The sequence below is a fragment of the Lissotriton helveticus genome, chromosome 1_1 (assembly GCF_964261635.1).
Source record: "Lissotriton helveticus chromosome 1_1, aLisHel1.1, whole genome shotgun sequence".
NCBI lineage: Eukaryota > Metazoa > Chordata > Amphibia > Caudata > Salamandridae > Lissotriton > Lissotriton helveticus.
Window position 1 is genome coordinate 1,485,089,571 of NC_136057.1, and position 24,677 is coordinate 1,485,114,247.

General features: G+C 49.2%; 1 protein-coding gene across 1 annotated transcript in view; it reads right to left on the reverse strand.

Moving 5' to 3' along the window:
• Positions 1 to 903: 903 nt before the first annotated feature.
• Positions 904 to 24,677, reverse strand: part of LOC144828364 (uncharacterized) — a 219,813-nt gene continuing 196,039 nt past the window's right edge. Inside the window, exon 9 of the mRNA XM_078686480.1 lies at positions 904 to 4,640. Within this exon, the coding sequence (XP_078542606.1) occupies positions 2,916 to 4,640 (1,725 nt within the window). The 3' untranslated portion in view covers positions 904 to 2,915. The remainder of the gene's footprint in view (positions 4,641 to 24,677) is intronic.

A 24,677-nucleotide genomic window follows, 5' to 3' on the forward strand; every position in this document is an offset into this window, starting at 1 on the left:
CTGCTGTATCAGACTTAGAGGAATACCTACTAAGGAAGGTCAGCATGTGTATCCATGTGCAAAACAAATTTAACAGAGAGGTTCTTAAGGTGGAACCTTACAGTTTTATACGAGGACCTCGCAGAAGGTGAATGGTGATTAATCTAAGTACAAAATGGTTCTGGTTGGCTTTCACAAATGAATAAATGAGCAATGTGGAAGACTGAACTGGGGTTTGTGGATGTCAAATCATTTCCATAGATATTGAGTGGATTCTTCCTACGATTGCCAGCACGTAAAGGACCATGGTGTATGATTTTCTTGAATGTTACTTCCTATTTGAAATGCAGACTACGTTTCTGCTAGTGACTTTATTGCCCTAAATTGCTCATTTGAGTGTGTTAGGAATAGCCTGTCTTCTGCAATGAATTTGACTCTGATTTTAATTTTTTATAGAGGCATATCGCCTTCATGGAATTGTTTCAATTTTAGCAGGTATCAGTAGTACTTATGAGCTCTGGAACTCAGGGGCATATTACCAAGCAATAGCGATAATTATCGCTATTGCTTGGTTAGAAACAAAACTTTACCGCTGAGCTGCGGCGATTTTTTATCGCAAATGAACCTTGGTATTACCAAGGTTTATCGCAAATGCGATAAAAATCGGCCGCAATGCATGAATATCGCTGAAAAGTCAGCGATATTCATGCATTACGGAGCTAATGCTCTTAGCCATGTTATCCACCTCCCATTGGATAACATGGCTAAGAACTGCTCAGGGCAGGTGTTAGCTTTTGGAGATATTCGCGCTTAGCGCGAATATCTCCATAAGTTGGTAATAGGAGATAGCGATGTTAGCGACTGTTTCCAGTCGCTAACATCTTGGCACGCCCACTTTGCATGTCATTAGTGATAAATATCACTAACATGCAAAGTGGGGCCCAAGATGGTCGCTATCTCCTACTAGCTGTCGCTAACTGGTGTTAGCGACAGCTAGGTAATAGGGAGATAATTTTATCTCCGCTTTCTTGGCTTTTAAAGCCAAAAAAGCGGAGATAAACCCCCTTGATAATATGCCCCTGAGTTTTAGAAGCTTATTAAAGGTGGAGCTCGTTTTGTCTTCTATTTTCCAGCCTCATTCAGATGAAAAGAACCAATAAAATAATGCTTTCCTAAGCAACATCAGGATACCTGGACGGGGGTTTTGGAGGAGCGGAATCCTGTACAATCACGCAACAGATTCCGTCATTGTGATTTCTCCTTTCTGCTCGTTTCAAGCCTGCTGCCCACCATGTTCTTCTACAGCGGTACTACTGAGTCCACATCCATCACTACAGACATGATGAAACTACAGCAGCAATTTCACAGTGAATTGGCTTGTAGAAAGCTAAAAATACATAGAAACCAAAAGGAAAACATTTCTCGATTACCAAAAATGTGTATCCTGATAAATCCACACCTCTCATCTTCTTGGAAAGGAAACTGTTTTAAGTGTATAGTTACTGTCAGGACGCTGCAGACCCCTTACCTTAAATGTTAGAGAGGAAAGTAATAGAGCATGTGGCCTGGATTCTCAATAACTACTACTATTCCTCCATGTGCCCAGAGAGACTGCTGTCTGGGTAGAGTATCTCATGTTGCAGTTGTGTCTATGATACAACGACGGCCAGTGCGGCGATGGAGTCGTATTTGTTTCTATATTTGGTAGATAGGTTGCAACCTGAGAGCTGCTAGCGATACAGAGGAGCAGGCTTCTGCAGGTACTGAGCTACACACTGACACCTATATGAATAATGGATCGCTTGTATACACCAGATGAGACTTTTTGGGATTAGTCGTTGTTGGGTTGTGACTAAGAAGAAGCAAGATGAAGGTGGCTCAAAGGAGCCTGAGGGCTCAAGAGATCATTAACAAGGCCAGTATGAGCATGCAAGGTAAATAATTATTGCTAGGCTGATGCATAAATAGCATCATGGAAAAAATAATGTACATGCTAAAGAGCCATTCATTATTCTGCAAACCACTTGCAGACCATGTCTAAATAAGCAGACAGGCTGCCTAGTAGCATTGCCTTCCAACATAGAAACATGGCTCTTGTTTAGTTGATCCCCGTTGTTGCTGTTCTGCTTGCTTAGTTGGAGTGCCTGCTGGAGGAGTTGAAACTCAACAGAAAACCTTCATGAGTTATGGCCAGCGCATTGGGTTATTTGACTGGCCGCTGCCAGGCAGCCAGATTTTATTTACACGAACGTATTATAGATGCAAGCTCCCTTTTTAACTGAGCCTGAGACTCTTGTTAACACATATGCATTATTTATTTTATCATCTATTTTAATTTAGGCCAAGGCAACAATTCTGTGGGATTTGTTTTAAAGGAAGAGCGACCTGAAGGTCTGTCACAAAATGGCCTGGGAGCTAATCCTCTGCCCAGTTTAATTTGGTACATGTCTCTTTGTAATCAGTAGGGTGTTCTTTCAGCTACCTTGCATATAGTTCTTTAATAATTCAATGCAATTAGTTTTTGGGCATCCCTGCCCAGTCTAAATCCCAGGCTGAGAACCTATTGGCTTATTAGACGTTGAGTGTCCCAGCAAAGATGTCTTTGGGGAAAAGGGATGAAAGGGGATCTCATGCCAGCTCAAACTGGTTTAGTAGGAATGAACTGGTGAATATGCACTGGGTCCCAGACTGACACTCTTAATTGGTAAGAATGCACATGGTTACAAGCTGAGCTCTCCTGGCTGAGTGAGGTTAAAGAATCACAGGTTGAGTTTTCATCGAGAGAGGGACATTAGGGGATCCAAGGTCGAGCTTCAACCAGATGAGGATGAGTAGGAGATCTCATCTTCTGCTGTTATTGGGTTAAATGTCGTAAGTGGTTCCAGGCTAAGCTCCCTCTCAGCGAATGAAAACTGACGTCCGAGACTGAGAGACCTTTACTCCACCACACGTGAGATCTCCTCCACCTGGTATGAGATGCCTCCCCCTTCGACAGTGTATTCCCCCACCTGGTATGTGATGTCCACTTCTCCAACTGTATACTCTCCCACTTGATAGGAGACATCTGTCCCATCTACTGCAGACCCCCCCACCTGGTATGAGATGTCGACTCCATCACTTATGTACCCACCTACCTGGTATGACATACCCTCACGCTTCACTGCAGACCCCCCCACCTGGTATGAGATGTCCCCTTCATCGATTGTGTAGCCTTCTACCTTGTATGAGCCGTCTGCTCCCTCTAGTGTGCACTGACCAATCTGGTATGAAATGTCTCCTCCCTCTACAGTAGTGTCTCCCACCTGATATGACACACTTCCTCCATCTATTGTATACCCCTCCACCTGATATGAAATACTTTCTCCTTCTGTTACAGTCTCCCTCACCTGGTATGAGATATCGACTCCATCAACTGTGTAACCCTCTATTTGGTATGTGATATCTGCACCCTCTACGGTAGACCCTACCACCTCGTATGAAATGTCCACTCCCTCTACTGCAGTATCCCCCACCTGGTAAGAAAGTTCTGTCCCCTCTATGGTGTATCCTCCCAACTTTAATGAAATATCTGCCCCCTCTTCGGTATACTCACCAACTTGGTATGATATGTCCACCACATTACCTGTGTACTCCCCTGCCTGGTATGAGATGTTTGCCCCATTTAATGTTGATTCATCCACCTGGTATGCAATGTCCACCCCCTCAACTGTGTACTCCCCTGTCTGATATGTGATGTCTGCCCCCTCTGTTGTGGATTCCACGATTTGGTATGAGATGTCAACCCCCTCTACTGTAGACTCAACATCTTGTCGTAAGACTTGCACCCCCTCTACTGCAGACTCACCTACCTGGTATGAGAAATCCAGCCCTGTGACCGTGGACTCCTCAACCTGGTATGAGATACCTGCTTCCACAACTTTGGATTTTTCCAACTGGCATGCTATATCCACCCCCTCAGCTGTAGATGCCACCATCTGATATGAGAAGTCTCCCCCAATGGTGGAATCTCCCACCTGGTATGATATTTCTACCCCTTCAACTGTGGAGTCCTCTACCTCATATACAATGTCCACCCCCTCAACTGAGGATTCTCCCACCTGGTATGAAATATCCACCCCCTTGACACTGGCTTCCCCCACCTGGTATGCAATGTCCACCTCCTCGATTGTGGATGCCCCCACCTGGTATGAAATGTCCACCCCCTCAACTGAGGATTCTCCCACCTGGTATGAAATATCCACCCCCTTGACACTGGCTTCCCCCACCTGGTATGCAATGTCCACCTCCTCGATTGTGGATGCCCCCACCTGGTATGAAATGTCCACCCCCTCAACTGAGGATTCTCCCACCTGGTATGCGATGTTCACCCCATTGTCTGCGGACTGCTGTAGCTGATATGAGATGTCCACCACCTCAACCGTGGGCTTCGCCACCTGGTATGAGATTCCCATTCCCTCAGCTGTGGACTCCTGCACTTGGTATGAGGAATCCACTTTCACTGCTCTAGATTGTTCCACCTGGAATGAGATGTCCACCTCTGCCACTTTTGACTTTGACACTTGTAACAAGAGATCCTCCTCCTTCTCAACGAGCATCTTCCCTTGGCATGAGCTCTCCGCATCCACCTCCTTAGTCTCCTTCTCTCTGGACTGTAGCACAACCTGCAAACAAAACAGTGAATAACATGAAGGTTGAATGTGAGCAAACACTGTGCAATCCCGGAAGCCTCAGATCCCTCTCCTACCAACATCTTAAGTGTGGTCCGTGGTGTCCTCCCAACCTAAGACTAGAGTTTTCTATCTGTCTCTCAAATACTGGAGTTTGTGACACACACTTGCATGGGATCTGGTCATCTGTGAACATTGTAGGTTTCTTTGAAGAGATCTTTATGCAATTTCTCCATTCTTTATGTAAGCACTTACACAGTAATATGTAGGGCAATTCTCCATATTTTCAATCAGCCCTTGATACTGCATGAAGGGTTCCTCCTCCAGCAGCATAGGGCCCGTGTACACTGACAGGTAAGGTATCTCTCCTTATCTGCCCATCCTACGGGCCTTGTCTCTGATATACAGGGCATCTATCCCTGTGTGTCTATGTTGTGGCCCCAGCACATTTCTTCCTACATCCTAGGGGCTTCAGATATGGACCTCTGTTCCTCCCTGCCTATCAAACAGCCTCTGAACACTGGCATGTAGGGTATTTCTATGTCTTCATAGCATCTCTTCATTCCTCTAGGGATAACTGAACAGTGAGATGCAGTGTCTCCCGGTGTTATATTGGTGTAAATTGTCTTTCTCTGCAATACTTTATCTTTTTTGAACCCACATGTCGGATTCTGATTCTAGCTTTTAAATTCAACCTGTCCCAAACTCCTAACACCAACCAGGTTAGTATACCTTTTCCACCTAACCCTTTGTGTTACTATGTATTCCACCTCACCCCTCCACTTGTGGTCCTAAAGCATTCTATTTTAGAACATTCCTCTGCCCCTATACCTTAAACCTCCCCATGTTATAACATCCCCTCCATTGGAGGCTCTGTTCCTACATGTTAATAAAGCAATGGCACTCTTGGCCATGTCATGTCCTAAATCCATCATGGTACTACATCCTACCTTACGGCTGTCCCTCAGACCCAAAAGCCCTCAATTCAATGTGTTTTTAACTGTAAAATGTTTTTGTAATAAATTCACATTAAAACTTTTTCTTGTTCATCTTTCAGTTCTGAAATTTATATTTTTGTTCTTTTACCTGTAATAATGTCTATATTATTTCAAACTTTTTTTAGAATAAAAAGGCTGCTGTTTATAGCACACTGCACAGACCTCAGTGACTGCTGTAGCACCTGCATCCTACTTCTCATTCTACTTCTCGCTGCTCTTATTCTTCTGCATCCCGCGACGGCCTCTGTTATACTCTCCTGCATCGTTTCACCATGGTCATTTAAGAGATATATCTACCCGCTGGCAACTTGGCCCTATATGGCAGGAGGAGAGAGGACGTTTGCATGTCAGTAGGCCAGGAATGTGTGTCCTGTCTACTCTAGGATCACGCTTTGTCTCCTGCTTCAATAATAGTCGTGTAAAGTTTACAGGAGTGTAACCCATAGACCAGTTCAGGACTGGGTAAGTAAGGTGCATTAAAAAACAATGTCCTGATCGGTAAGGATGTATAGGCAGTTAATTGTGCATGCATACAGCATTACTCACAAAGAAAGAAGGAGAAACCACATTAATTTGGAAAAAGATAGTTAGTCATCTTTATATTGTCACATAAGTTATGGTCGTAGAAAATACAGTTAGGAACAGCACTGCATAAATAAATTGAAGACAACCATAGAACACTTGGTGCTGGAAGGTGATTGTGATGGAAGTAGCGACGCAAGTGAAAAAAGGTGAACAGCAAGGACGGCGCACTGTGACGAAGTGCAAATTATTTAGTGAGTGGCTCCAAAGTAAGTGACAACGTGATATCACAATACACAACATTTTTCAATTGGTTGTTAAGCCACAGAAGAGGAGTACGCCTGTTAATACGCTGTTAGGTCGACGGCATTTCGATCCATGTAATTTTAGATCGTCATCAGGACTGGGTTGTCGGAGTTAGGGCGTGCTTGGTTTAATTCCGTGCGTAGGGAGAGCTCATACTTTGTTTGGAGTGTCCCATACGTCGTGAGGGGTAGCCTATGAAGTATTCTGGTTCCCCAGGATAAGGCGATCGAAGATCAGCCTAAGGGCACTGACTGAAGCAATGCTTTACGCGGCCGTCTACGATCAGCCGGTATGTCAGCACGTCTGAAAGAATCGGCGTGCTGTCTCAGGAGTAGATCACGGCGTTGTGCCATGTCCGCCCGACGCACGTCTTCTTCCTTCCACTGCAACCCGGTCACCAGGAAACTCCCTTGACCAATCCTGGTACTGCTCTCGCCCTGATTGGAGGGAGCAGCCTCACTCAGTGCTCCACAGCACCGTGGAGGCTTGCACTTGCTCTAACCCAGCTGTCTTAAGACCGCTGGGTTAAAGATGTTAAAAGAGCGCGTGTGTGGCTGCCCATCACAAGAAGGCTGGCAATAATGACATGTACACTTTAAACAGTGCATTGACAGCCCACCCCCCTCCCTGCTGATGTCATTCAGAAGGCCCTGCACCATCCTGATGTTCTGTTTGAGATGGGGGATGAAAAACAAAATGGTAGTGGATTATCATTTTATTTTTCATCTCTAGGGACTTTTTGGGGGTAATTTAAGTGGGGCGATGCTCCTCTGCTCCAACTGAGAAGCCACCCCTGAAGAGGGATTATCTTTAGTTTTAGATCGAGATGACTGCTTGCTGCAGAGCCATCCTCCTCTTTACTGACACATTGACATTGATTCCCTCTTGCTCTTTTGTCATAGGCCTAGGGAAAGAGGGGCAGAGTACTGATTCTTATAGAGGTAGTGACAAAGCAGTGAGACAGCACTTTTTGGCCAATAAATGTACACTACAAATATAATTAATCAATTAATTACCAGTGATCTTGACTACACGAATTCTCCCTTCCTCATCCAAATTCTTACTTTTGTGCGTTATAGGCGCCCCCCTAACTTAGCGCATCCATTTTCAAGTTTCGCTCTTTGTCTTCAATACTGGCTCAGTCCTACCCCATCCCTCAACAGACCCGAAAGGGCATTTCTCCCCTTCTCACTTTCTAATTCTCTATTTAATAAGAGCCTGAAATTTAGACAAAATCATTGATGAAAGGCAGATGGGGCAGGGAAGTAACTTAAGTACTAGGATGAAGAATGGAGAATCCTTTGATGCAGGCACTGCAACCACCTTTAAGTTGGCACTTGCCACCCTGCACATTAGGGAAAAAAGCTATTTGTAATCCTACACTACTAGTAAAGATGAACAAGGTGAGTAAAACTAAGAAAGGACTACACCTTTCATGAGATACATTGGAGCAACCCCACATTACCTGTTTGTCTCTCATCTTCAACACAGTCAATAACCATGAGTATTGTCTCCAAACTCGAGACAGGTAACAAAACAGGAAATGCTTTTGCTAACCTAGCCACCCTGAGGTTGGTGCTGGGCTTAAACCTCCAATGTGTATTAGAGTTTCTTTTCCTGCTGGGCTTGGAGAGAACTCTATTACCACTGAGGGAGCTCCACGCTCTGGGGACTTTTAGGAAGAGATCTCTGAGCTTAAAATCTTCAAGTATGCACACTGTATTGGGTGGTAAAGCACACCATATGGAGTAAGCTGATGCCTTTCATAAAATACTCTAGTTTACTTTACAGAAACCAAGGTTAGTGTTTTCATATCTGAGTTGATGTTGTCATTCAATTTGTACGGATGCAGTGAGATGCAGTGCTCTGCAGTGAGATGGTGTTCAGGGATTGTAATCGGCATCGCAACTTAGGGGAATTCACTCTGTGCCTGTGTAATGTTTCAGAGAGAGTGTCTTCTCACCATGCATGCATTCTGAGTGCTTCTGAGTTGAGCGTAAGGCAGCGGCTACAGAGGTAGTAGGTCCATATGGGAGTTGGATGGAAGTTGCTTTCAGGTTCTGGCTACTGCAGAAGGAATGAGTGCAGTTCCATTGCGCATAGCTGTCAGTTGCTATATTTATTTTCTTAATTCTGATTACATTTTATTCTTAATTCCAGATTGTAAATTGCCAAGTATGGGGAAACATTCTCAAAAAAGCAATTGCTCTTCTTCCTCATCTTTGTGTGACAGCAGATCGAGATCCCCTCCTCCACCTCTCACCTGAGAAGAATAAATCCTCGGATGAGGATGAGAGAATAAGTAAGCCAATTTTGGAGACATTGGTTTCTCTAAAAAAGGAGAAAGGGGATGTGGGAGAAGGAGTGGAACCGCCTCCTGCCTGCGCTGTGTGCCGACTCTAGTTCCCTGCTGTCGCCGCCCTCCCCAGGACCCCACCCGCTCCCCGCGCTTCCCCCTGTTTTCCCGCTGCTGCCTCCCCTGCGGCCCAGCCCCCCTGCCGCCGATTCGCTCTCCCCTCCTGCCCCACCCCCTCCCAGCTGAGCCGCCCTCCCACTCCTCCTCTTAAGGCGGCGCTGCGAGGCAGAGGAGAGCGACCCTTGACCTCTGGTAGGTCGCTCCCCTCCTGCTGCAGCTCGTTGCTGTCACCGCCTCCTGCCTGCGCTGTGTGCTGACTCTGGTTCTCATCTCCTCGGCGTCCCTGCGGTCGACGCCCTCCCCAGGACCCCACTAGCTCCCCGCGCTTGCCCTTGTTTTCCCGCCGCTGCCTCCCCTGCGGCCCGCCCCCCTGCTGCCGATTCGCTCTCCCCTCCTGCCCCACCCCCTCCCAGCTGAGCCGCCCTCCCACTCCTCCTCCTATGGTGGTCGCTGCAAGGCCGCGCCGCTGGCGCGCGGAAGGCGCGCCTAAGGAAAGCCCGTCTGTTCTCGTATGCGCCTGGACCGCGCTCAGCGCCACGACCCCTGGACCATGCTCCTCTCATGAAGCCCGCACTCGGTACAATGCCAACACCCTCATCGCACTCAACCTCGGACGACCATCCAGCTGCCACAAAGCCGCCCCTAAGCGCACCCACGGCCCCTTCACCTGCCGGAACTGCTGCTTCTCCTGCACCAAAGACGCCGGACCTCCGACGGCGACGGAACCCAACCAGCTCCGCTGCATCCTGCTCAACATCCGCTCCGCATGCAAACACGCCGTCGAGCTCTGGGACCTGCTCGACTCCACATCACCTGGCATCGCCTTCCTGACGAGACCTGGATGACCGAAGCCTCCGCCCCAGACATCGCAGTGGCCATCCCTGATGGATACAAAATCACCCGCAGGGACCGCGCCAACGGAGTCGGCGGGGGGATCGCAATCATCCACAAGAGCACCATCAGGATATCCACAAGCACCACAGACACCCTCAGCACCGCTGAACACATGCACTTCCAAATTCACACGGACCCCAAGACCACCCTAAGAGGCACCCTCATCTACAGACCACCTGGACCCCGTCCCCAATTCTGCAACTCCATCGCCGACTTTATCAGCACGCATGCCCTGACCTCCTCCAACTACATCCTCCTCGGCACCTGAACTACCACCTGGAAAACAACAATGACAGCAACTCATCCACCCTGATCGACAAACTCACCACCCTGGGACTGACACAGATCGTCACGACACCCACCCACATCGCCGGCCACACGCTAGATGCCATCTTCACCTCCAGCCCCCACGTTGCCTTCAGCCACGCCTCTGAACTCACCTGGACGACCACCACTGCGGCAACTTCAGCTTCCAGAAACCCGTCTCACATCACCGCACCCTACAGATCCTCCGACGTCGCTGGGGCAAGGCCACTAAGGAACTACCACAGGCCCACCTCGCACTCAACCCACCGACCAACCTCACCGACCCCGAGGAGGGGGTCCGCGCCCTCAGACACTGGATGGAAGACTGCGCCAACACCTTAGCCCCATTGAGACAACACACCGGCAGGGACACCAGCCAGAGAATATGGATGGGATATGAAAACCCATTTTTAATCTGGGAGGCTTGCAGCACCAAAATAAAGATAGAGAGCTAGCAACCCTTACCCTACGCTTTTAAATTTTGGTTGAACCTAACACAATGGTTTATTTCTTGGGGTTATAGGTGCACTGGTACACGATTTACAAGAGTGCACATTGGTATTGGTTATTTTCTTAACATACCACTATTATCATTTATACACTTGGTTGTTTTTGGTCATTTTTCACACTTTATACAGAGAGAGTGACCGATGATGAGAAGTGGGTACACTGGCGATTGTTAACCAGGAACCCCCTCGGGAGTTACGACCGTGAGGCACTCTCTCTGTCTTCACACATATTTTGTGGCTTTGGGGACCTGTGTCTGTCTTTCTTAAAACTTACATCCTTGACCCATGAGATTAGTGTTATTTAACACCCTTGAAGGATCTAGATTGTTCATCAGATTACCTATGTTGGTCATGAAGCTTTGATGTATTAGTAGTAGGTAAGGCGTGTATTGTTTACACACACCAGCCAGAGAGCCAGCTGGTTCACCCCGGAGCTCCTAGCCTCCAAGCGCGCCTGTCGGAGACTGGAAAACACCTGGCACAACGACAAAACGCCTGAAAGCCGCGCAGCCCTCAAGGACGCCATCCGCAACCACCACCACCTCATCAGAACCACCAAGAAAGCCTCCATCAAAGACCGCCTCGACAACAACAGCAAGGAGCTCTTCGGCATCGTGAAGGAACTCTCAAACCCGGGCTCCTGCACCAACGACATCCCGCCATCGCAAGCCCTCTGCGACGCCCTCGCGGCCTTCTTCCGCCGCAAGATCACCGACATCCACGACAGCCTCAACCCCACGGACGCACCACACCAACCCCATCGCACCGCTACCACAATCACCAACCGACCACGACCACCTCAACACATGGACAAGCGTAACCACCGAAGATACCATCACAACCATGAGCACCATCCACTCCGGCGCCCCATCCGACCCTCTTCCCCACCACGTCGCCAACAAGGCCGACAGCTCCATCACACCCCACCTGCGGAACATCATTAACCTCTCATTTGAGACCGCAACCTTCCCTGCGTGCTGGAAACACGCCGATATCAATGCCCTACTGAAGAAACCCAAGGTGGACCCGAGCGATCTCAAGAACTTCCGGCCCATCTCCCTGCTCACTTTCCCGGCGAAGGTCATCGAATGGATCGTCAACACCCAGCTCACACGGTACCTGGAAGAGAACAAGATCCTCGACCCCTCCCAGTCAGGCTTCCGCAAGAACCACAGCACCGAGACCGCCCTCATCGCCGCCACAGACGACGTCAGAGTCCTACTCCACAACGGCGAGACAGCAGCCCTCATCCTCCTGGACCTCTCCGCTGCCTTCGACACAGTCTGTCATTGCACACTACGCACAAGCCTCCACGACGCAAGGATCCGCGACAAGGCCCTGGAATGGATCACCTCCTACCTCTCCGACAGAACCCAAAGAGTCCGCCTCTCCCCGTTCCACTCAGGAATCACCAAGACCATCTGCGGCGTCCCGCAAGGATCATCCCTCAGCCCGACACTCTTCAACATCTACATGGCTCCACTCGCACGCATCGCCAGACTCCACGACCTCAACTTGATCTCGTACGCTGACGACACCCAGCTGATCCTCTCCCTCACCAAAGACCCCCTCACCGCCAAAGGCAACCTCCACCGGGGTATGAGGGCCATTGTCAACTGGATGGAAGACAGTCGGCTCAAACTGAACACGGACAAGACAGAGATCCTCCTCCTCGGACTCAACCCCTCTGCCTGGGACGACTCCTGGTGGCCCACCTCCCTGTGCGCCGCCCCAACACCAACCAACCACGCACGCAACCTGGGAGTCATCCTCGACTCGAAACTCACCATGGCCAACCAAATCAACGCAGTCTCCTCAACCTGCTGCTACACCCTCCGCATGCTCCGAAAGTTCTTCAGATGGATCCCTACAGGCACACGGAAAACCGTCACCCACGCCCTCATCAGCAGCAGACTCGACTACGGCAACGCCCTCTATGCCGGAGCCCCGGCCAAGCTCATCAGCAGACTTCAAAGAATCCAGAACGCCTCTGCACGCCTGGTCCTCAACGTCCCTCGCCGAAACCACATCACCCCCCACCTGAGAGACCTGCACTGGCTCCCCGTCAACAAAAGAATCACCTTCAAACTCCTGACCCACGCACACAAAGCACTCCACAACACCGGCCCTGAATACCTCAACAGCCGACTGTCATTCTACGTACCCAACAGAGAACTTCGCTCAGCCGACATCTCACTGGCCACCATCCCACGCATCCACAGAACTTCCTCCGGGGGAAGACTCTTCTCCCACCTAGCCGCCATGGCGTGGAACGCCCTCCCTCTACACCTAGGGCAGACAGACGACCCACAGACCTTCAGGAGACTACTCAAGACCTGGCTCTTCGACCGCTAGCTGCAGCCACCCTCCCCAGCGCCTTGAGACCCTCACGGGTATGTAGTGCGCTCTATAAATCCTTGATTGATTGATTGATTTTGACAAGAAAGTAGTTATTGTGATCTTTTGATTTCAGGCTTATCAGATGGCTCCTCTTCCCTTTCACTAAATTATAGATCCTAAAGGGAAGTATATTTCAAAAGGTATATTTCCTGAATTATTGTGTCACATCAAGGAGAACATGGATTTCCCAGAAGAAAAGGTTACCAGTTCGTCCAAGAACACTATCCTAAGACAGTTAAAAAAAACTGCTGGCTGCGGAGTTCCTATTCATCAATTTGTTTTGTAGGGGGTGCTTAATGAGTAGAAGGATCCAGACAAGAATAACGCACAGAAGTTTATGGCAAAGCTTTATCCTCTGAAAGATAACAATCCTGATTCAATCCTTGTAGACTCTGTTGTTGCCTGTCTTGTTGGGTGATCATCAGTGGTAGGCGAAAATATCTTCAAGTAGCTGGAAAATAAGAAAGCGCTTCTGGTTCTCATTTGGCCCTCTACTCAAGTATTTATGGTGTCTATACTGCGCATTACTTACTTGTGGATTTTAAAGAGCTATTTTAATTTATGCAGGAGGATGTGCAGTGTTCTGATATTTTGGAGAAAATGCAAAAACAAAATGAGTTGCTCTCAGATTTTGATGCATCTAGAGCCTGAGGCAAAAACAACAGGTGATGGACAGAATGCAGAACATTGTCATACATTCACCCCAGTACAGATATCTGGGCCTAAATCCATCATTTTTTTGCACTCCACACCACCCCGGGTCAGACATGGCCATATGCAAATCAGCCTTGACCCTGTGCCTCATGGGAAAAGTCCAGCCCGAACTGCCAAGCCATGTCTTTCCCGGACCGGAATCAAGCATCCAAGGACCGGTTTCTGGCTATCAGCCTTCATCAGCCTGGATAGCTTGACTCCAGTGGTGTGGAGAGCCTGGGACTCACATCTGAGCATACCCAGCCCACCCGGGGTGAAAATTGCAAAAAACACAGTTGATGGACAGAATGTAGAACAATGTCATACATTCACCCCAGTACAAGGATCTGGGCCTAAATCCATCGTTTTTTTGCACTCCATACCACCCTGGGTTAGACACTGGCTATATGCAAATCAGCTCTGACCCTGTGCCTCATGGGAACAGTCCAGTCCGAACTACCAAGCCATGTCTTTCCCAGACCGGAATCAAGCATCCAAGGACCGGTTTCTGGCTCTCAGCCTTCATCAGCCTGGATAGCTTGACTCCAGTAGTGTGGAGAGCCTGGGACTCAAGTCTGAGCATACCCAGCCCACTCGGGGTGAAAATTGCAAAAAACACAGTTGATGGACAGAATGTAGAACAATGTCATACATTCACCCCAGTACAAGGATCTGGGCCTAAATCCATCGTTTTTTTGCACTCCACACCACCCTGGGTTAGACACTGGCTATATGCAAATCAGCTCTGACCCTGTGCCTCATGGGAACAGTCCAGTCCGAACTACCAAGCCATGTCTTTCCAAGACCGGAATCAAGCATCCAAGGACCGGTTTCTGGCTATCAGCCTTCATCAGCCTGGATAGCTTGACTCCAGTGGTGTGGAGAGCCTGGGACTCACGTCTGAGCATACCCAGCCCACTCGGGGTGAAAATTGCAAAAAACACAGTTGATGGACAGAATGTAGAACAATGTCATACATTCACCCCAGTACAAGGATCTGGGCCTAAATCCATCGGTTTTTTTGCACTCCACACCACCCTGGTTAGACACTGGCTATATGCAAATCAGCTCTGACCCTGTGCCTCATGGGAACAGTCCAGTCCGAACTACCAAGCCATGTCTTTCCCAGACCGGAATCAAGCATCCAAGGACCGGTTTCTGGCTATCAGCCTTCATCAGCCTGGATAGCTTGACTCCAGTGGTGTGGAGAGCCTGGGACTCACGTCTGAGCATACCCAGCCCACTCGGGGTGAAAATTGCAAAAAACACAGTTGATGGACAGAATGTAGAACAATGTCATACATTCACCCCAGTACAAGGATCTGGGCCTAAATCCATCGTTTTTTTGCACTCCACACCACCCTGGGTTAGACACTGGCTATATGCAAATCAGCTCTGACCCTGTGCCTCATGGGAACAGTCCAGTCCGAACTACCAAGCCATGTCTTTCCCAGACCGGAATCAAGCATCCAAGGACCGGTTTCTGGCTATCAGCCTTCATCAGCCTGGATAGCTTGACTCCAGTGGTGTGGAGAGCCTGGGACTCACGTCTGAGCATACCCAGCCCACCCGGGGTGAAAATTGCAAAAAACACAGTTGATGGACAGAATGTAGAACAATGTCATACATTCACCCCAGTACAAGGATCTGGGCCTAAATCCATCGTTTTTTTGCACTCCATACCACCCTGGGTTAGACACTGGCTATATGCAAATCAGCTCTGACCCTGTGCCTCATGGGAACAGTCCAGTCCGAACTACCAAGCCATGTCTTTCCCAGACCGGAATCAAGCATCCAAGGACCGGTTTCTGGCTATCAGCCTTCATCAGCCTGGATAGCTTGACTCCAGTAGTGTGGAGAGCCTGGGACTCAAGTCTGAGCATACCCAGCCCACTCGGGGTGAAAATTGCAAAAAACACAGTTGATGGACAGAATGTAGAACAATGTCATACATTCACCCCAGTACAAGGATCTGGGCCTAAATCCATCGTTTTTTTGCACTCCACACCACCCTGGGTTAGACACTGGCTATATGCAAATCAGCTCTGACCCTGTGCCTCATGGGAACAGTCCAGTCCGAACAACCAAACCATGTCTTTCCCAGACCGGAATCAAGCATCCAAGGACCGGTTTCTGGCTATCAGCCTTCATCAGCCTGGATAGCTTGACTCCAGTGGTGTGGAAAGCCTGGGACTCACGTCTGAGCATACCCAGCCCACTCGGGGTGAAAATTGAAAAAAACACAGTTGATGGATAGAATGTAGAACAATGCCATACATTCACCCCAGTACAAGGATCTGGGCCTAAATCCATCGTTTTTTTGCACTCCACACCACCCTGGGTTAGACACTGGCTATATGCAAATCAGCTCTGACCCTGTGCCTCATGGGAACAGTCCAGTCCGAACTACCAAGCCATGTCTTTCCAAGACCGGAATCAAGCATCCAAGGACCGGTTTCTGGCTATCAGCCTTCATCAGCCTGGATAGCTTGACTCCAGTGGTGTGGAGAGCCTGGGACTCACGTCTGAGCATACCCAGCCCACTCGGGGTGAAAATTGCAAAAAACACAGTTGATGGACAGAATGTAGAACAATGTCATACATTCACCCCAGTACAAGGATCTGGGCCTAAATCCATCGTTTTTTTTCACTCCACACCACCCTGGGTTAGACACTGGCTATATGCAAATCAGCTCTGACCCTGTGCCTCATGGGAACAGTCCAGTCCGAACTACCAAGCCATGTCTTTCCCAGACCGGAATCAAGCATCCAAGGACCGGTTTCTGGCTATCAGCCTTCATCAGCCTGGATAGCTTGACTCCAGTGGTGTGGAGAGCCTGGGACTCACGTCTGAGCATACCCAGCCCATTCGGGGTGAAAATTGCAAAAAACACAGTTGATGGACAGAATGTAGAACAATGTCATACATTCACCCCAGTACAAGGATCTGGGCCTAAATCCATCGTTTTTTTGCACTCCACACCACCCTGGGTTAGACACTGGCTATATGCAAATCAGCTCTGACCCTGTGCCTCATGGGAACAGTCCAGTCCGAACTACCAAACCATGTCTTTCCCAGACCGGAATCAAGCATCCAAGGACCGGTTTCTGGCTATCAGCCTTCATCAGCCTGGATAGCTTGACTCCAGTGGTGTGGAGAGCCTGGGACTCACGTCTGAGCATACCCAGCCCACTCGGGGTGAAAATTGCAAAAAACACAGTTGATGGACAGAATGTAGAACAATGTCATACATTCACCCCAGTACAAGGATCTGGGCCTAAATCCATCGTTTTTTTGCACTCCACACCACCCTGGGTTAGACACTGGCTATATGCAAATCAGCTCTGACCCTGTGCCTCATGGGAACAGTCCAGTCCGGACTACCAAGCCATGTCTTTCCAAGACCGGAATCAAGCATCCAAGGACCGGTTTCTGGCTATCAGCCTTCATCAGCCTGGATAGCTTGACTCCAGGGGTGTGGAGAGCCTGGGACTCACGTCTGAGCATACCCAGACCACTCGGGGTGAAAATTGCAAAAAACACAGTTGATGGACAGAATGTAGAACAATGTCATACATTCACCCCAGTACAAGGATCTGGGCCTAAATCCATCGTTTTTTTGCACTCCACACCACCCTGGGTTAGACACTGGCTATATGCAAATCAGCTCTGACCCTGTGCCTCATGGGAACAGTCCAGTCCGAACTACCAAGCCATGTCTTTCCCAGACCGGAATCAAGCATCCAAGGACCGGTTTCTGGCTATCAGCCTTCATCAGCCTGGATAGCTTGACTCCAGTGGTGTGGAGAGCCTGGGACTCACGTCTGAGCATACCCAGCCCACTCGGGGTGAAAATTGCAAAAAACACAGTTGATGGACAGAATGTAGAACAATGTCATACATTCACCCCAGTACAAGGATCTGGGCCTAAATCCATCGTTTTTTTGCACTCCACACCACCCTGGGTTAGACACTGGCTATATGCAAATCAGCTCTGACCCTGTGCCTCATGGGAACAGTCCAGTCCGAACTACCAAGCCAAGTCTTTCCCAGACCGGAATCAAGCATCCAAGGACCGGTTTCTGGCTATCAGCCTTCATCAGCCGGGATAGCTTGACTCCAGTGGTGTGGAGAGCCTGGGACTCACGTCTGAGCATACCCAGCCCACTCGGGGTGAAAATTGCAAAAAACACAGTTGATGGACAGAATGTAGAACAATGTCATACATTCACCCCAGTACAAGGCTCTGGGCCTAAATCCATCGTTTTTTTGCACTCCACACCACCCTGGGTTAGACACTGGCTATATGCAAATCAGCTCTGACCCTGTGCCTCATGGGAACAGTCCAGTCCGAACTACCAAGCCATGTCTTTCCCAAACCGGAATCAAGCATCCAAGGACCGGTTTCTGGCTATCAGCCTTCATCAGCCTGAATAGCTTGCCTCCAGGGGTGTGGAGAGCCTGGGACTCACGTCTGAGCATACCCAGACCACTCGGGGTGAAAATTGCAAAAAACACAGTTGATGGACAGAATGTAGAACAATGTCATACATTCACCCCAGTACAAGGATCTGGGCCTAAATCCATCGTTTTTTTGCACTCCACACCACCCTGGGTTAGACACTGGCTATATGCAAATCAGCTCTGACCCTGTGCCTCATGGGAACAGTCCAGTCCGAACTACCAAGCCATGTCTTTCCCAGACCGGAATCAAGCATCCAAGGACCGGTTTCTGGCTATCAGCCTTCATCAGCCTGGATAGCTTGACTCCAGTGGTGTGGAGAGCCTGGGACTCACGTCTGAGCATACCCAGCCCACTCGGGGTGAAAATTGCAAAAAACACAGTTGATGGACAGAATGTAGAACAATGTCATACATTCACCCCAGTACAAGGATCTGGGCCTAAATCCATCGTTTTTTTGCACTCCACACCACCCTGGGTTAGACACTGGCTATATGCAAATCAGCTCTGACCCTGTGCCTCATGGGAACAGTCCAGTCCGAATTACCAAGCCATGTCTTTCCCAGACCGGAATCAAGCATCCAAGGACCGGTTTCTGGCTATCAGCCTTCATCAGCCGGGATAGCTTGACTCCAGTGGTGTGGAGAGCCTGGGACTCACGTCTGAGCATACCCAGCCCACTCGGGGTGAAAATTGCAAAAAACACAGTTGATGGACAGAATGTAGAACAATGTCATACATTCACCCCAGTACAAGGCTCTGGGCCTAAATCCATCGTTTTTTTGCACTCCACACCACCCTGGGTTAGACACTGGCTATATGCAAATCAGCTCTGACCCTGTGCCTCATGGGAACAGTCCAGTCCGAACTACCAAGCCATGTCTTTCCCAGACCGGAATCAAGCATCCAAGGACCGGTTTCTGGCTATCAGCCTTCATCAGCCTGGATAGCTTGACTCCAGTGCTTTGGAGAGCCTGGGACTCACGTCTGAGCATACCCAGCCCACTCTGGGTGAAAATTGCAAAAAACACAGTTGATGGACAGAATGTAGAACAATGTCATACATTCACCCCAGTACAAGGATCTGGGCCTAAATCCATCGGTTTTTTTGCACTCCACACCACCCTGGGTTAGACACTGGCTATTTGCAAATCAGCTCTGACCCTGTGCCTCATGGGAACAGTCCAGTCCGAACTACCAAGCCATGTCTTTCCCAGACCGGAATCAAGCATCCAAGGACCGGTTTCTGGCTATCAGCCTTCATCAGCCTGGATAGCTTGACTCCAGTGGTGTGGAGAGCCTGGGACTCGCGTCTGAGCATACCCAGCCCACTCTGGGTGAAAATTGCAAAAAACACAGTTGATGGACAGAATGTAGAACAATGTCATACATTCACCCCAGTACAAGGATCTGGGCCTAAATCCATCGTTTTTTTGCACTCCACACCACCCTGGGTTAGACACTGGCTGTATGTAAATCAGCTCTGACCCTGTGCCTCATGGGAACAGTCCAGTCCGAACTACCAAACCATGTCTTTCCCAGACCGGAATCAAGCATCCAAGGACCAGTTTCTGGCTATCAGCCTTCATCAGCCTGGATAGCTTGACTCCAGTGGTGTGGAGAGCCTGGGACACACGTCTGAGCATACCCAGCCCACTCGGGGTGAAAATTGCAAAAAACACATTTGATGGACAGAATGTAGAACAATGTCATACATTCACCCCAGTACAAGGATCTGGGCCTAAATCCATCGTTTTTTTGCACTCCACACCACCCTGGGTTAGACACTGGCTATATGCAAATCAGCTCTGACCCTGTGCCTCATGGGAACAGTCCAGTCCGAACTACCAAGCCATGTCTTTCCCAGACCGGAATCAAGCATCCAAGGACCGGTTCTGGCTATCAGCCTTCATCAGCCTGGATAGCTTGACTCCAGTGGTGTGGAGAGCCTGGGACTCACGTCTGAGCATACCCAGCCCACTCGGGGTGAAAATTGCAAAAAATACAGTTGATGGACAGAATGTAGAACAATGTCATACATTCACCCCAGTACAAGGATATGGGCCTAAATCCATCATTTTTTTTGCACTTCACACCACCCTGGGTTAGACACTGGCTATATGCAAATCAGCTCTGACCCTGTGCCTCATGGGAACAGTCCAGTCCGAACTACCAAGCCATGTCTTTCCCAGACCGGAATCAAGCATCCAAGGACCGGTTTCTGGCTATCAGCCTTCATCAGCCTGGATAGCTTGACTCCAGTGGTGTGGAGAGCCTGGGACTCACGTCTGAGCATACCCAGCCCACTCGAGGTGAAAATTGCAAAAAACACAGTTGATGGACAGAATGTAGAACAATGTCATACATTCACCCCAGTACAAGGATCTGGGCCTAAATCCATCGTTTTTTTAAACTCCACACCACCCTGGGTTAGACACTGGCTATATGCAAATCAGCTCTGACCCTGTGCCTCATGGGAACAGTCCAGTCCGAACCACCAAACCATGTCTTTCCCAGACCGGAATCAAGCATCCAAGGACCGGTTTCTGGCTATCAGCCTTCATCAGCCTGGATAGCTTGACTCCAGTGGTGTGGAGAGCCTGGGACTCACGTCTGAGCATACCCAGCCCACTCTGGGTGAAAATTGCAAAAAACACAGTTGATGGACAGAATGTAGAACAATGTCATACATTCACCCCAGTACAAGGATCTGGGCCTAAATCCATCATTTTTTTGCACTCCACACTACCCTGGGTTAGACACTGGCTATATGCAAATCAGCTCTGACCCTGTGCCTCATGGGAACAGTCCAGTCCGAACTACCAAGCCATGTCTTTCCAAGACCGGAATCAAGCATCCAAGGACCGGTTTCTGGCTATCAGCCTTCATCAGCCTGGATAGCTTGACTCCAGTGGTGTGGACAGCCTGAGACTCACGTCTGAGCATACCCAGACCACTCGGGGTGAATATTGCAAAAAACACAGTTGATGGACAGAATGTAGAACAATGTCATACATTCACCCCAGTACAAGGATCTGGGCCTAAATCCATCGTTTTTTTGCACTCCACACCACCCTGGGTTATACACTGGCTATATGCAAATCAGCTCTGACCCTGTGCCTCATGGGAACAGTCCAGTCCGAACTACCAAGCCATATCTTTCCCAGACCGGAATCAAGCATCCAAGGACCGGTTTCAGGCTATCAGCCTTCATCAGGTTGGATAGCTTGACTCCAGTGGTGTGGAGAGCCTGGGACTCACGTCTGAGCATACCCAGCCCACTCGGGGTGAAAATTGCAAAAAACACAGTTGATGGACAGAATGTAGAACAATGTCATACATTCACCCCAGTACAAGGTTCTGGGCCTAAATCCATCGTTTTTTTGCACTCCACACCACCCTGGGTTAGACACTGGCTATATGCAAATCAGCTCTGACCCTGTGCCTCATGGGAACAGTCCAGTCCGAACTACCAAGCCATGTCTTTCCCAGACCGGAATCAAGCATCCAAGGACCGGTTTCTGGCTATCAGCCTTCATCAGCCTGGATAGCTTGACTCCAGTGGTGTGGAGAGCCTGGGACTCACGTCTGAGCATACCCAGCCCACTTGGGGTGAAAATTGCAAAAATCACAGTTGATGGACAGAATGTAGAACAATGTCATACATTCACCCCAGTACAAGGATCTGGGCCTAAATCCATTGTTTTTTTTGCACTCCACACCACCCTGGGTTAGACACTGGCTATATGCAAATCAGCTCTGACCCTGTGCCTCATGGGAACAGTAAAGTCCGAACTACCAAGCCATGTCTTTCCCAGACCGGAATGAAGCATCCAAGGACCGGTTTCTGGCTATCAGCCTTCATCAGCCTGGATAGCTTGACTCCAGTGGTGTGGAAAGCCTGGGACTCACGTCTGAGCATACCCAGCCCACTCGGGGTGAAAATTGCAAAAAACACAGTTGATGGACAGAATGTAGAACAATGTCATACATTCACCCCAGTACAAGGATCTGGGCCTAACTCCATCGTTTTTTTTGCACTTCACACCACCCTGGGTTAGACTCTGGCTATATGCAAATCAGCTCTGACCCTGTGCCTCATGGGAACAGTCCAGTCCGAACTACCAAGCCATGTCTTTCCCAGACCGGAATCAAGCATCCAAGGACCGGTTTCTGGCTATCAGCCTTCATCAGCCTGGATAGCTTGACTGCAGTGGTGTGGAGAGCCTGGGACTCACGTCTGAGCATACCCAGCCCACTCGGGGTGAAAATTGCAAAAAACACAGTTGATGGACAGAATGTAGAACAATGTCATACATTCACCCCAGTACAAGGATCTGGGCCTAAATCCATCGTTTTTTTGCACTCCACACCACCCTGGGTTAGACACTGGCTATATGCACATCAGCTCTGACCCTGTGCCTCATGGGAACAGTCCAGTCCGAACTACCAAGCCATGTCTTTCCCAGACCGGAATCAAGCATCCAAGGACCGGTTTCTGGCTATCAGCCTTCATCAGCCTGGATAGCTTGACTCCAGTGGTGTGGAGAGCCTGGGACTCACGTCTGAGCATACCCAGCCCACTCGGGGTGAAAATTGCAAAAAACACAGTTGATGGACAGAATGTAGAAAAATGTCATACATTCACCCCAGTACAAGGATCTGGGCCTAAATCCATCGTTTTTTTGCACTCCACACCACCCTGGGTTAGACACTGGCTATATGCAAATCAGCTCTGACCCTGTTCCTCATGGGAACAGTCCAGTCCGAACTACCAAGCCATGTCTTTCCCAGACCAGAATCAAGCATCCAAGGACCGGTTTCTGGCTATCAGCCTTCATCAGCATGGATAGCTTGACTCCAGTGGTGTGGAGAGCCTGGGACTCACGTCTGAGCATCCCCAGCCCACTCGGGGTGAAAATGGCAAAAAACACAGTTGATGGACAGAATGTAGAACAATGTCATACATTCACCCGAGTATAAGGATCTGGGCCTAAATCCATCGTTTTTTTGCACTCCACACCACCCTGGGTTAGACACTGGCTATATGCAAATCAGCTCTGACCCTGTGCCTCATGGGAACAGTCCAGTCCGAACTACCAAGCCATGGACCGTGGGTCAGATACAGAGACCAGGTTCATCCCACTGAAGAGTTACCTTCCTAGTCTGCCCGAGGAGCCTCTATTTGCGTTGGCAGGGGACATAACAAGTTTGTTGTAAGCCCCAGGAGAAGATTGGACATTGGCGTTCAATTGATGTTTTGGTGCAAAGAGCTGCTTTTTGCTGGAGCTTCACTTTGGTCAACACAAACTGTTGCTGTTAGCAGGACATGCAGGACTTGCTGATGCCTCACGTTGGCTGTTGTGGCAGGTGGTTATTTCTTGGCACGAAGAAGTTACTTCGCCATTGCAAGGAGCCCAAAAGATCTGTATCTTCAACATGAGTTCAGTAGTAAACTTTGATGCTAATCAAGAGTTTAGGATATGGGGGGCACCTCTTGGAGATCAGAACTCACTCCAGCAGAGGCCAGTAGCAGGGTTCAGTAAGGTCCAGGCTGATCCAGTTGGTGTTGGTCTGCTGGGCAGTTGGGGGAAGGCCGCTGGAAGCATGTTGTGTCCCTGTAGCTCAAACAGGTCAGCCATCAGTCACTTCTGGGGAGCCTGGGTTTAACGCAAGCTGGTCCAATCTTCCTTTTTCAGACAGCAAGGCAGTCCTTCTTGTGAATCTTGCATGGTTCCAGGAGTGTTCTGAAGGTGCCACTTTAACCCCAGTGTCAGAGTGTAGGATGGGAATGCTCCTTGGTCTACCCTTCCCCTTTTTGTGATTTAGCCCCAAACTGTCTAGGGTAACAAAGGGCAGGCAGGCCAAGGTGTGAGCTGCATTTATCAGTGGCAAGGCAGGCAGCTTGAGAGGTCAGAAAGTGGGTGTGCAAGCATTGAGGCAGCACTTTGAAGCTCAGAAAGGGCTTAGTATGACCCTCAGGAAATCCTGATCAGTAGATATGAAAAAAAAAGTTAGTTATAGATTCCTTACCTTAGAATTACCCCCAAGCGTCTGACTGGAACCGGAAAGTTTTTTGTTAGCAGTACCCCTGAGCGTCGGAAGGTGGCGTTGGTCGACTCTATGTTCGTTGTCGGGGTTGCCTGGATGACTTCGCAGTAGCTACTTAGATGCTGGCCTCGCGCGCTGACGTCAGTTCTTTCTTTTTCTGCACCAGCAAGCGTAGATCTGGAGAGAGTGGTAGCCCCAGTCACTTTTTGACTGAGTTTTTTGCAACTTTTGTTGACCTTTTTTGTGAGTCTTAACCGACTTCTGGTGCACGAGGGATGCCTGATTTAAAGGCATGTGATTCCTGTACCCGATTTATGTCGGTGACGGATCCGCACCGCGAGTGCCTCTACTGCCTGGAGCGCGACAATGATCCCAAATCGTGCTCCGACTGTCGAACCATGGCCCGAAGTCTTTGCGGGAGCTTTCCCAAAAGCTCCTCGAGGCCCGGCAGTCAGCTCCACGTCACTCAAGGT